Source organism: Myxocyprinus asiaticus, chromosome 33 (genome assembly GCF_019703515.2).
Source record: "Myxocyprinus asiaticus isolate MX2 ecotype Aquarium Trade chromosome 33, UBuf_Myxa_2, whole genome shotgun sequence".
In the NCBI taxonomy this organism is placed as follows: Eukaryota; Metazoa; Chordata; class Actinopteri; order Cypriniformes; family Catostomidae; genus Myxocyprinus; species Myxocyprinus asiaticus.
In genome coordinates, this window is record NC_059376.1 from 13,525,142 (window position 1) to 13,539,937 (window position 14,796).

General features: G+C 38.4%; 1 protein-coding gene across 5 annotated transcripts in view; it reads right to left on the reverse strand.

Moving 5' to 3' along the window:
• LOC127424301 (ubiquitin-associated protein 2-like) overlaps positions 1 to 14,796 on the reverse strand; it is a 38,296-nt gene that overhangs the window by 22,505 nt on the left and 995 nt on the right. For all 5 annotated transcript variants that reach the window (XM_051669346.1, XM_051669345.1, XM_051669347.1 and 2 more), the window contains exons 2-10: positions 14,174 to 14,305; positions 13,130 to 13,207; positions 8,145 to 8,255; positions 7,737 to 7,881; positions 7,204 to 7,281; positions 3,348 to 3,408; positions 3,003 to 3,076; positions 1,408 to 1,460; positions 1,249 to 1,319 (exon numbers count right to left, since the gene is read on the reverse strand). In XM_051669346.1, the coding sequence (XP_051525306.1) occupies positions 1,249 to 1,319; positions 1,408 to 1,460; positions 3,003 to 3,076; positions 3,348 to 3,408; positions 7,204 to 7,281; positions 7,737 to 7,881; positions 8,145 to 8,255; positions 13,130 to 13,207; positions 14,174 to 14,305 (803 nt within the window). The remainder of the gene's footprint in view (positions 1 to 1,248; positions 1,320 to 1,407; positions 1,461 to 3,002; positions 3,077 to 3,347; positions 3,409 to 7,203; positions 7,282 to 7,736; positions 7,882 to 8,144; positions 8,256 to 13,129; positions 13,208 to 14,173; positions 14,306 to 14,796) is intronic.

The following is a 14,796-nucleotide window of genomic DNA, read 5'->3' on the forward strand; positions in this document are numbered from 1 at the left end:
TATATATGGCTTTGTCATACTTTGATGGTGGCTTGACAAAGCCTTTGTCATTGAATGAGAGAGAGAGAGAGAGAGAAATGTCAAGACGACATTTAGATAAAACTTTTAGAAAGATAGCTGAATGGATTTTGTATTGTAACCGAAATCCAAGATATGGCAGGACTTTTGAGGGTTTGTTTCCAGTTTTTCTAACCAACTATTGGGCAGTGCCATGATTCTCATTACCTGATTTCTGTTTCTGGTCTCAAGAAGCAATGTTAAACAACCATTTATGTATTAGTTAGAGTTGCTCAGGCTCAACTTGTGCAGTTGTTGGCTGTCATAATTCATTAATGGTATCAACATAACTAACCTTGAACCATCATTATGTCATCTACACACTCAAGTGAGGTACTGTTATAAAACAGTCATTGTACTGGGTCAACACTATGGAGCCACATGCTTTTTTTTAATGATTTTTACAAATGTAGTACTTTAAACATCACATTACCCGCTAAGAACATAAAGTACATCGATTTTAGTGAAAACACTGGAGACCGAAAATTGAAAGTAGGCATCCGTTATGAATCATGGAACACTTCCGGGTTCAGGAAAAGGTGGATATTTTTTGACAGTTGGATTTTGAATTAACGAGCATTCCGTTGAAACATTTGAATAATTCCGTCAATGCAAGTCTATGGGATTTTACAGATTTTTGATCATCTGCTGTGCGAAAACAGTTATTCCAATCAGTTAGAACATACAGTATACAGCAACACAACTCAGAACAATCTGAACGTCTGTGCAGAGTTTAGTGGATTTAGCTAGAAAGCTCTAGGAGGAATTACAATTGATTACAACCCTAAAAGTCTGTAGAATCACAGTATGTTGTCTTTGTCAAAGCAACACAATTCACATTCCTGGGGAAACTACACTTCAATGCTTGCCCAGTATTGTCAGAATTGCACTCTGATCTAGAAATGTATGCTCAGACAGGCATTTTTACACTTCATTGGTAGAGTGTGCTCTCATTTCATGCTTCTTTACTGCTTTTTGAAAATGTTATTCAGAGCTGTTTAGGACTAGTTGACACATGCTCTTTTTCATGTAGGGATCTGATGTGCAAAATTCAGCATCTTTTGGTGGGATGTGATCTTCAGTTACATGCAATCTTCCTTGAGGAAACTAAATTACACATTTATAGATGTCAATGACAGTAGACACAATAGCTCCGTTCTAGCAAGTATTCAAAGCACAGGAAGCACTTACCCCTGTACAGGCGGCATCTGGTTCTTGGAGCCATGAGCATAGGAGGCGGTAAACACTTTGGTCTCAGATAGCTGTTAAAAGGAAAAGTGAGCATTACACATAAGCATGATCATTTTTTTCTTTTAATTGTTTAATCTCAAGATTCCTGAGATGACTCACATCTTCATTCCAGTCTTCTGTAGCCCAATCTTCCAGATTGTCCTTCCAAGCTCCTGAAAGGAGAATCAGTTTAGTAATAAGGTACATTCATACTATCAGAAACAGGGTAAATATACCATTTCATAGTCTGCTGTAGCTCTCAAATTTGTGCTTGCACATATTCACACCAAGGCTGACTTCAGTGATTGTAAACGTCATTGGTTCTTACATGTCTCAATTCATAACCGACTGCAATGCATTTTCAGCAGAGCAAAATTTTCAGTAAATAGATTAAAGGGACGGTTCACTCAAAACTGTAAATATTATCATTAACTCACCCATCATGTTATTCCAAACCCGTACAAATAGTGATATCAAAAGTACCGGTACTTGGGTACCAAGTCGATTTACAGATGTAACAATGCCAGTGCAGTAACGGTAATACCTAGAACTGACTCAATTCAATCCCAGCGCACTGTCTGACTGACAGACGGCTGCCTTTATATGCTCATACACTTATGAGTGCATGCGTTACTACTTTTACTATGAAATGGAAAATTAATCAAATTAAAAGAGAAGTTGTAGTGTGATAATTAAACTGCTGATTTAATTAAACACAGTCAGCATGTGCTGCATGCTTCAGCACACACGTGAATGTGTGAAGCCTGGAGGAGGAGTGAAACTACCATCAAAAACACAGAACAGAAATGCCTTCATGTCAAAATAAGTTTAGATTCAAAATAAAAGCCTGATGGAGAATTGAAGAAATTGCAACAGAAATATACAATTTATCTATTGTATAATGTAGTATTTACTGTAGTGACAATAATAATAATATTTAAGCAATATCTCACAAGCAAGAGTGCTGTTGTACTGAATAGAAGTTTTCTTCAATGTTTTCATTTATAATGTGATGGTCTGTTGTGCAGCACTTCATTTGACAAAAAAAAAAAAAAAAGACCAATGTGTTTTAGATTATGCTGTGAGTCATTACAACAACTTAATTTATTTTCACTGATGCACTGAACTTGGTTTAATAGCCTAAACGAGTGTTTAATAGCATATTACCAGTTTTTGCGGTACTGAAATTGGCATCGAGAATCGTGACATTTTACTGGTATTGGTACGACTACTCAAATTTTGGTAGTGTGACAACCGTATGATTGTGATCTGAACCGTATGATCTATTCCATGAAACACAAAAAGAGATGTTAGACAAACTTTTTTGCCTCAATCAATATTTACCTTTAATGGCATCTTTTCACCATATGAAAGTGAAGAAAAACTGAGGGATTCCAACTTTCTTTTTATAACATAGTTATAACAAAATAAAACCATACATGTTTGGAACAATGTGAGGGTGTGATGGGTGAAGTGTTCTTTAAAAATCGTAGTGAAACATCAACTCACACTGCGTAAGTTGGATCCCAAATCAACATTCCAAGTTTCTGCCTATATTGTGTGAAATCAATACTACTTATACTACTACTACTACTTGTTCTCCTCTCTACTGAGAGCTGTATTACACTGAAAACTGATTAAACTTTTTTAATTATTCCGTTCCCTTAAAGAAACAGTGCCATGGCCTAAGATCTAGATTGATAAACAGCACTCACCTGCTCCTTCAGTAGTCTCATTGGCAGCCTCTCCTGCTTCAGCAGAGCCAGTGAACTCAGCAGAGTTATATGTTCTAAAAAATAGAAGCAAATCACTCCGTGTGAGAAAGCTGGTCCAGGAACAGGTTTTATTTATTTTATTTTTTTTGTTTATTGCATTTTGTAGCCTAATGAGTGTGTGTGGAAATATAGACTGAAGGGAACTGCTCCTATATTGCATTGAGAAGCTTAGAATTTAGAGGCCCTGAATAAGTAATTATGTAATCATGATCAAAGCCACATCTGGAATGCGTAGAGATATTCCTCACTGACAGGGAGGCTGGGAAGGAAAGACTAAACACTCACCCCATTCCCTGAGAGAATCTGCTTATTCCAGCTACTCTGCCTCTCCCTCGCCCTCCTGCTCCTAAAACGTCACATCAACACACAAATACTAATGATTACAATGCAAAACAAGTCATTTTTATTTGTATAGTGCTTCTCACAACACATATTGTTTCAAAGCAGCTTTACAGAACATAACACTGCAATGTCTTAAATGACTGAATATCATGCCTTGATGTTTGAGCTAAAGAAGCAAAATTGATAATTTTTCCCTCTAGAAGTGTATTAATGTTTTTTCAAGATAGTCAAGATGTTAGTAATTATTTGTCATTCTGCTTGATCATTAACACCCTCTCTCAGACCCTTAGAATTAGGCTGATTGGTTATCAATATCCCAAGTTGCTGAAAAATGAATAGGCATGGATATGTAAACATGGGCAGTCATATGTTAATGTACTGATAGGTCTGACATCATAACCACAATGTATTCTCAATGACCTGTTGTGCAGCTTAATTTCAATAAACGGTCTGGGTAGACTGGGGAGCACACTTCCTATTGTGAATGCTACAGTATGTCCTATATGGTACCCCAAATTGAAGCTGGAGTATGTAATTTCTGTGGAACCAAACAGAAAATAAACTGTTTTCAAAACAGCTTTCCGAATACGCCCCTCATCCTCTGTTGTGCGAACCGTCAGGTAGTCCCGCTCACAACTCACACCATTGGTTGAGTAGCATTGTTGGGGCGGGTCAAAGTGGGTCACTCTAAACAAATACTGGAATTTTATAGTGCTACAGAGACACAGCGTTTACAGTTTGAGAAAATTAACCTATGAATGACTTATAAATGTCTCTACATATTAAGCTGGGATAGAAGGAAATACACTGCCTGGCAAAAAAAAAAAAAAAAAAGAGTCACCATTTTGATTTAATTAAGCTGATATTTTTATTTTTATCCCATTTTCTCCCAATTTGGAATGCCCAATTCCCTCTGCTTAGTAGGTCTTCGTGGTGGCGCGGTTACTCACCTCAATCTGGGTGGCGGAGGACAAGTCTCAGTTGCCTCCGCTTCGGAGACCGTCAATCCACGCATCTCATCACGTGGCTCATTGTGCATGACACCGCGGAGTCTCCCAGCATGTAGAGACTCATGCTCCTCTCCTCGATCCATGCACAACTTACCACGCGAACCACTAATCGCGACCACGAGGAGGTTACCCCATGTGACTCTACCCTCCCTAGCAACCGGGCCAATTTGGTTGCTTAGGAGACCTGACTGGAGTCACTCATCACACCCTGGATTTGAACTCGCGACTCCAGGGGTGGTAGTCAGCTTCAATACTCGCTGAGCTACCCAGGCCCCCCAAAAAAGCTGATACTTAAGAGCCTATGACTGGATCATTATTGCAGTGATTAATATGTTTCAGCTGGCAAAAATTATTTTAACCCTAACTGATGTAGTGTGTAGCTTCTCATTTCTTAAACAATTATGTCGGAAGACATATCCCGTGGTTGTGGAAAAGATGTCACTGTGTTTTATAAGGGGCAAATTATTGGCCTGCATCAAGCAAAGAAAACAACTAAGGAGATTGTTGAAATCACTGGAATTGGGTTAAGAACTGTCCAACACATTATTAAAACCTGGAAGGATAGTGGTGAACCGTCAACTTCGCGGAAGAAACGTGATCGGAGTCACATCGTAAAAAAATCAACAGTACAACTCAGTTATGTTTAATAGTGAAAGTAAGAGCATTTCCACGTGCACAATGCGATGTGAACTTACAGGTTTGGGACTAAACAGCTGTGTGGCCAGAAGAAAGCCACTTGTTAGTGAGGCTAATCAGAAAAAACGACCAGAGCAACATATCAGATATGATGATTGGTCCGCTGGTTAGTCCAGTTATGATCGAATTAACCAGTCACATGACTTTTTTTTTTTATGCACTTCTTGTATGGTTAATAAACTCAATAGGAGTTTATTCGGTATATGGCTTCCATCATTGTTTATGCAAATTTCTTCTTTATCCGAGCGCATACCATTTAAAACACCCCAGATTCACTTTGCACATTTGCGTAATTTCACATACCTCTATGTTCGGCCGCTACAATTTACTATACAAATCTAAAATAACCCCATGAACTCCATGGTTTTTCAGGATGGAATGGAAGATGAGAGCATTTCCGTGCATTAAGAGGCTGTAGTTAACTTACACTGGCGACCAAAAGTTTGGAGTAATGTACAGATTTTGCTCTTATGGAAAGAAGTTGGTACTTTTATTCACCAAAGTGGCCTTCAACTGATAACAATGTATAGTCAGGACATTAATAACGTGAAAAATTACTATTACAATTTGGAAAAAAAAATTCAGAACTTCTTAAATTACTTCAGAGAGTTCTCATCAAAAAATCCTCCATGTGCAGCATTGACAGCTTTGCAGATCCTTTCTAGCTGCCAGTTTGTCCAGATACTCAGGTGACATTTCACCCCACGCTTCCTGTAGCTATTGCCATAGATGTGGCTGTCTTGTCGGGCACTTCTCACGCACCTTACAGTCTAGCTGATCCCACAAAAGCTCAGTGGGGTTAAGATCCATAACACTCTTTTCCAATTATCTGTTGTCCAATGTCTGTGTTTCTTTGCCCACTTTAACCTTTTCTTTTTCTTTTTCTGTTTCAAAAGTGGCTTTTTCTTTGCAATTCTTCCCATAAGGTCTGCACCTCCGAGTCTTCTCTTTACTGTTGTACATGAAACTGGTGTTGAGCGGGTAGAATTCAATGAAGCTGTCAGCTGAGGACATGTGAGGTGTCTATTTCTCAAACTACAGACTCTGATTTACTTATCCTCTTGTTTAGTTGAACATCTGGCCTTCCACATCTCTTTCTGTCCTTGTTAGAGCCAGTTGTTTTTTGTCTTTGAAGACTGTAGTGTACACCTTTGTATGAAATCTTCAGTTTTTTTGGCAATTTCAAGCATTGTATAGCCTTCATTCCTCAAAACAATGATTGACTGAGTTTCTAGAGAAAGCTGTTTCTTTTTTGCCATTTTTGATCTAATATTGTCTTTAAGACATGCCAATCTATTGCATACTGTGGCAACTCAAAAACAAAGACATAGACAATGATAAGCTTCAATTAACGAACCAAATAGCTTCAACTGTGTTTGATTTAATGGCAAGTTATTTTCTAGTACCAAATTAGTAATTTAGCATGATTACTCAAGGATAAGGTGTTGGAGTGATGGCTGCTGGAAATGGGGCCTGTCTAGATTTGATCAAAAATGACTTTTTTCAAATAGTGATGGTGCCGTTTTTTTACATCAATAATGTCCTGACTACACTTTGTGATCAGTTGAATGCCACTTTGGTGAATTAAAGTACCAATTTAATTCCGAAACAGCACAATCTGTACATTATTCTAAACTTTTGGCCGCAAGTGTAACTACAAACAAGAGAAACGTCAGTTCATTCAGTTTTCCGACAAAATATCTTCTTTATTGTATAAAAAATTTATCCACCTCTACCAAGCGTAAACGTTTTTTTAAGTGCATTTTGGAGATATTATTCGCATCTTGATGTTTCCATCCAGCAGTTTTAATGCAATATCCCAAAATGTGTATAAAAATGTGTGGATGGAACCCCAGCTTTTGACAAGTTCTGTCAAAATGTCAATGTATATGACAATGATTATACAGCAACTGATCTGCAACTGCAATCATAGTGCTCTTTAGAAGCATCTTTAAGATTTAACATACAAAAATGTTTTTTATGACATCACTGTCACATTAATAACCATTCACTGGTACAGACTAGCGGGTAACAAAGTGGTCGAGAGTCGAGTGAGTAGGAATGACTTTGAGTGTGTGTGTTACTGTACAGACCTCTCCCTCTTCCTCTGCGCCCACGGTCTCCTCCTCTCTCTGCTGGAGCTGGATCAAACCCATTCTCTTCTGATCGGCCTGAAAACAGAGGCAGAGAGCAGTGCATGCTTATTTGCTACACCTATTCTCCAATCACCACAAAAACAACATTATGCTAATTATAAGACAAACAGCCGTGTGCGTCCCTGCAAAAATGTTACACAAAAATAAAAAAAATTAATCCTATTTTTAGATTTATTATTTTTTTTGCAGCGAGACATTTTCATGACAATTATGCACATTTTCTAGCCCAATTCTCACCACTGTAATGCATGAAGAAATTACATTTAAATCCAGTTTTTTAAATCAATGTGTCTAAATATGATTATTTTCTTTGCAATATTACGGTTATGAGATGGGGGGGGGGCTTGCTTAATTGTCATGAATATAAATGTCACAATGAAAACAATCTTCATCCTAATAATATGCTTCATTTTCATTATTCTGCATGCACTTCTTCATGTGCAAGTAAGGATATGCATAGAAATAAACACCTTCTTGGTTGCGGCTGGCTCCTCGGCCACGTCTGTTTGGACCCCCACGGCCCCTGCCTTCCCTTTCTCCTCTCTTCTCTCTGTTCTCTGCTGTTGTCCCTTCTTTTCCAACACTCTTCTTCTTGCCAACAGTTTCCCATGAATCCTGTGCAAAGAAAGCAGCAAGGAAGGGGCCATAATGTGAATATTTGAACACACAAACAGTCAATGGGACTATTACGCTCAAAACAGCTTGACAAAGACCTCCAGCAGCTTGATAACTTGTATAGAAGGCTAGTAATGTCAGATACACTTAATTACATGAACAACAACTCAGTCTAGTTTTTCCAGGTATAATTAATAGTTACAAGAGAGATAATGTGACAATCAGAAATGAGTAAATCAGGATAAACTGCAGCATGTGTGCACCTTGTCAGTGACCTCCTCCAGCAGGAAGTTGATAGCCCTGTTGACATCTCCATTGCAGTCATGAAGGGCCACCATACATTCATCCTGATTTTTGCCTGTAACCTCCATGAGCTACAACACAAACACAATCGAATGCAAACTATTTAGAATGTGAGAACATAAGCGGCAGTCATACACAGTCATTCAGATGCTGTCCAAAATCGCTCACTCATTCAATATTCACTACCTAATGAACACCACATAGTTCACTATATGGGGAAAGAGTGAGTGAAAACGAGGTCATTTTCCTTGTCAGCTGCAGGCATTACGGCACATTTTGTAAGATGCTACATATGTACTGTATCCTGAATGCTTAAAAAAATATAATAATAAAATCCAGTCTGACTGTTCAGACTAACTTTTCCAAATTGTGGTTTGTAAAAATGAGGTTTCAGGCTTTTTTTTTTGCTTTTCAGACTACAAACAACTAAACTGATTTGAGTTAGATACAAGGCAAGTCTGTGTTATGGAAAGCACTCTGTCTCATAGCTAATACTATTTCAGGGGGTAGTACATAAACACCTTAAAGGAATGCTCCGGGTTCCGGTTCAATAGTTAAGCTCAAATGCAGCATTTAAGGCATAATGTCAATTACCACAAAATAAAATAATTGACATCCTTCAATTAAGTAATTATTAAGTAATTGCGTTCACAGTAGAGGTGTGAATCTTCACTGGCCTCATGATTCGATTATGATTCAAAGGATAACGATTCGACTATAAAATGATTCTCAATGCATCATGATGCATCTTGTCCTTCAATTTCATTTTTTCCCTCAGTTTCTTCAAAATGTCTTTACTCTCTATTTTTCCCTTTCAGCTTTTTATTTAACAGCTGTCCCTCAACTATTGCAAATCGCCCTGGCCCTGAAGCAGCAAAGCATCCCCGCACTATCACCACGATGCTTGACCATAGGTATGATGTTCTCTTTGTGGAATACTGTGTTTGATTTACGCCAGCTGTAACGGTACCCCTGTCTTCCAAACAGTTCCACTTTCGACTCATCAGTCCACAGAACATTCTCCCAAAAGCTTTGTGGATCATCAAGGTGTGTTTTGCCAAAATTCAGACGAGCATTAATGTTCTTCTGGGTTAGCAGTGGTTTTCACCTCACCACTCTTCCATGGATGGCATTTTGGCCAGTGTCTTTCTGATAGTGGAATCATGAACAGTGACCTTTATCGATGCGAGAGAGGCCTGCAGTTCCTTGGATGTTCATTACTGTGCCAAGTTTTCTCCATTTGGAGATAATGGCTCTCACTGTGGTTCTTGGGAGTCCCAGAGCCTTTGAAATAGTTTTGTAACCCTTCCCAGACTGATGTATTTCAATCACCTTTTCCTTCATTTCTGGAATTTCTTTTGATCTTGGCATAGTGTGCTACTGGGTGAGACCTTTTAGCCAATTTCATGCTGCTGAAAAAGTTCTAGTTAGGTGTTGATTTGATTGAACAGGGCTGGCAGTAATCAGGCCTGGGTGTGTCTAGTCCAGCTGAACCCCATTATGAATGCAGTTTCACAGATTTGAGGATTTAGTAACTAAGGGGGCAAATACTTTTTCAACCAGGCCCAGTTGGTAATGGATTACTTTTTTGCTTCAATAAATAACATTATTATTTAAAAACTGTATTTTGTGTTTACTCAGACTGCCTTTGTTTTATGTTAGATATTGTTAGAATTTTTGAAACAATTTACTATGATATACACACAAAAACATAAGAAATCAGGCAAATACTTTTTCACAGCACTGTATAATTTTTTTTTCTCTGTTTAAAGCATTGTTAATCATTTAATAATATTTAATTATTATTTAAAATTAATCTATACCATGCCTATTCATTTACATTTTTAACTATAACAACAACTGGAAGTTGCTGGTCCAAGAAGAGAGATATATCTGCTTCTATAAGAGTGCAGCTGTCAGCTTCTCTCCTCTGCACAGGTGATAGTAAAGCAGTTTAAATAGCATGGTTGTTGCTTCAGATATTTATCAAGGATCTCGTATGCACTGTTCCATTTGTTTTCATCAGGTGTGCGCACTGTCCTGACACGCGAGTGACCGGCAATAAGCAAAAGCCAAAGAAATGGTGAGCACGCAAGAATAGAGAAAGGCATAGGGAAAGGAGAAAAAAAACAATTACCGGTAAATGAAAATATCACCTAAAGCAGGGCACAAACTAACACTTTTTGGCTTTCTTAAGTATGTGTAAATGCACTTGGGGTTCAAAGTAATTTTCTTTTTTCACATTAATTTTACACATGGTATGGTACAAATATGTGGACTTGTTTCATGAATACAGCGTATACTTTTTTCACCATCTCCCTGGACAGAAAGGAAAGTGAAATGTTACAACGTGCCCCATAGGCGGGACATGCAGTAATAGGCGAGGGGCACATTGTTACATGACTGTTATGAGAGCTTAAAATCCCCCTCCAACAACTATAACTTATCGAATTCAAATAAATAGAAGATAAACTAAAATATTATTTCAGTAAAATCCATTTATTAACTTTGTCATATATAATATAGCAATAAGTTTGACACTTGTCAAAGACAACAAAACAAAGCCACAGCATTTGCTGAAACAATGCACGGATTGATGACACATTAAGGAGATTTATGTAAATTACATATCTGACTGCACTGAACTGTATGTAATTTGTTCTAATTGGGGCACGTTGTAACGCAGCGCAACTGGGATTTAAACCTGGCTAGTCACTTCTGCGTAGATAAAAATTAAAAGACTATGCAAAGACGCTAGCTAACAGATTCGAGATTAAAACTATACCAAGCTTGTCTCGTTTTAAATAAACACTAAAAGCAGAGATTAAAATGAACTTTCCAGTGAATTTTTACTTTTGCTACTTAATAAAGTTTCGTCTTACCAGTGTGTGTGAAATGTTTAAAGCACGTGTTTTACAACTAGCCCCATGTTAGTTTGTGCCATTCATTATTTTCTGCTGTTTTATTCCCCGTTCTGTGCAAATCAATGCAGGTGCGAGCTCGTCTTTCATGTTGTTTGTTGGCATGTTATCACAAATAAAATTTCCCGTTGCCAGGTACGTGGGTTTGTGAAAGAATTTCGGGATCGTAGTTTCATTCGGGCACAAATGGTCATGTGTTTGATACACCTAGTCTGCAAACAGTCGTGTTTGTGCGCTTGACTTTGTTTATATAACAGTCTCTGCCGTGTGCCACTGCGCTGCCGTGGTTTAAACTGAACTAAGAATCGATTCTGATTCTTTTGAGAATCAATTCAGAATCGTTTGAGAATCACGATGCATCACTGAAACGATCCCCCCCCTCCCCAGTTTACAGTAAGGGACTGACAATGGGTGCACGATTAATTTAAATAAAATCAAAATTCAGATATGACCCAGTTCGATTATCAAACCGCAAGGGCTGCGATTAATTTAATAGTCTGAACGTACTCCCCGCTGTGCTTCGCTTATGTGCTCTGCTGTTTTGCCTGTTGTGTGTAGTGCTTTTTAAAAAAGATGTAAATGGGGTCATTGTTTACATAGTGGTTCTGTGCTCGATACATACAAATTCTATCTATCTGGTGCCCTGAGTGACAGATGTGCACTGACTTTGGTGTGCTAACATGCTCTGAGCGCACCCCAGATTCATTTTAATTGCACATTTGTGTAATTTCACATACCTCCATGTTTGGCTGCTACAATTTACTATACAAATCTAAAATAACCAAGGGAAGATGAGTGCATTTCACATAAAAGTCTGTTGTCAACTTAACAACAAACAAGAGAAACATCAGTTCATTCAGTTTTCCGTCAAAATAAAAGCTTGAGGTTTTAACCAGACTGCACAGCAATACCACGAGCAAGTTAAGAAATTAAAGATTACTACTGAACAATAATATTACTTATTATTATACAATAATAATATATTTCTATAATAATTTCTTACTACGCAGCAGACAGAAGCAATGTACGTGTGGTGGTTTTTTCCCTCTGTATTTCACGCAAAACATGATTTAATTTCAGTTAAGAATAACTTGCACATTTTTTTGTTTATCATATCGCAGTTCAAATCTCAATTCGATTTTTGTCCAAACTGTTGGTGAATAGGGCCAGAAACAGTAATATACAGGAAAAAAAAAAACAACAACACTGTTTCAAAAGTATAGCCACAAGATATAAACATCATACATGTTACATTATTTTAGTGGGATAAAATCGCATGCTAACCTTATCGGTGTAATGTTATATCCAATATTACTGCTTTGTTTTCATGAAGACGTAACACTGGTAAAGCCTGTAATCTGACTCTCTGTGGTCAATAAAAATCCCAGGGCACTTCTCGTAAACAGCAGGGGTGTAACCCTGGTGTCCTGGCTAAATTCCCCCCATTGGCCCTTCTCAATCATGGCCTCCTAAAAATCCCCATCCATTAATTGGCTCTAACACTCCACTTTCTCCTCTCCACCAGTAGCTGGTGTGTGGTGAGCATACTGGTGCACTATGGCTGCCGTCACATCATTCAAGTGGATGCTGTACACTGGTGGTGGTTGAGGAGTCCCCTTTTCACTGTGTAAAGCGCTTTGAGTGTAGTGTCAGAAAAAAGCACTAAATAAATGTAACATTCGTTCATAAACTCCATTACAATGGTAATTCCTGGTTTTGTTGCACTAAAATCATGCAAACACATAGTTTACACCTTCTGGCAAGGCTTTTGAAAAAGTGTGTATTTTAATGTTTACAGACTGTCTCCATTAACATCCATTGTAAGTGCCTTACTGTAACCAAAATGTTTGATTTTTTCCAATAAATGAAGGACAATTTTAAATTATTTGCAGTGGCAATCAACATTACACCACAAATTCTGTCCAGTTAACTTGTATTGAAGCCAGATCATTAGTAATAGTAGTGACCAGCACAAACTTATTACCGATATTTTCCAGACGTATGGGAATGTTGGCACCACTCACCTGTTGGACTTTGCCCTCAAAATCTGCATCATTTTTGTCATAAATCATCTGGGCGAGTCGGATCTGTTCAGCTGTGGCCTAAAGACAGACAACACAATTAAACACCCACTGACTTTAAAGGGGTCATGACATGCCCTTTTTATTCTAATATTTTCTTTGAGGCTCACTTATATTATTAGTAAAGTTTTTGCACAAATTTTTTTTTTTATTATTGTAAAACATGATAATTTTCCACCCTCATTCTGACCCTCTGTCAGAAACTCTGGTTTTGGTGCTGCTTCTTTAAAAATTGACAATGACCAGCCACTGTTCTGACTGGTTCTCTGCTCTTGACTGACCTGCTCTCTCATTGCCATCTCACTGCTCACCGCTACTGGGCGGGGCTACGGAAATGACAATGCAAATGTCTACCACAGTGTGACATCACAAAGAGCGCGAGTCGTTTTGGCAGCTTGGTTTCAACAAATGCTCTTTCTGCAGTGATGAGGAAGTTTTGAGTTCTGAAACTTACAGTATGTTTTTATAATTAATTATAATTGTATTTATCACACATTATACATTTGCTCATATACAGTAAAATTCTTTTTTTCACATATCAGAGCGCAGGGTCAGCCATGATACGGTGCCCCTGGAGCAGATAGGATCAAGGGCCTTGCTCAAGGGCCCAACAGTGGCATCTTGGCAGTGCTGGGGCTTGAACCCCCAACCTTCTGATTACTAACCCAGAACTTTTACCGCTGAGCCACCACTGCCCCGGTTTTCACATATCCCAGCCAAGCTGGGGTCAGAGCACAGGGTCAGCCATGATACGGCGCCCCTGGAGCAGATGGAGTCAAGGGCCTTGCTCAAGGGCCCAATGGTGGCGGTGTTGGGGCTTGAACCAGAGCCTTAACCGCCAAGCCACCACTGCCCCTTACGGTGTAAAACGACCTCTATATGTTAAAGGAAAATTTGATTCATCATATCATGACCCCTTTAATGAGAACACATGGTTATACACAAAGGCCCAAACATATGGCTCACATTCCTAAGTGTGTTCCTCACCTGTATCTGTTTCTGTGAGATGTGTGTGGTCTCTAGTAGGGCTCTGTCCTGATTGCCCTGGACAGCATTAGCGACCACTGAAGTCATCATAAACAGTATATATAAAATTATGTATGTACAAAATAGAAAAGTCTGGGGGAGAAAAGGAAACAGAACCAATTACAACTTAAAATTTCCTGAGGAGAGAACACATGAACAAAAGATCCAAGACATTTGACAAAAGTAAGAATTCTTGTTGGAACAGTGTTTGGACCTATTTTTTCAACTTTTATGACAAAAATGCTAGAGTGACTGACATTCAAACTGCATTCAATACCAGTGTATCCATGGCAACTAAGCATTTAAAACCCATGTCATACTGTACATGTTAAGAGAGGCTGATGAGATTTATGTTTCCATCCAATTTTCAGATCATTCATACACCCTTTGTACCATTTCACATAGACACTGAGAAAATGTTTGAGAGATGTTTGCGTAAGATGGGGTTAGTGACAGGTGCAGCGGGCCTGTTGCTAGTTTAACTGTTAACACTGTGATTCCAATGTAAGACAATCATCCCCCTATCTGCCCAGCCTTTAAATATAGCCACGCAAACATGGTCTGGGACTGGTGTCCACTTACAC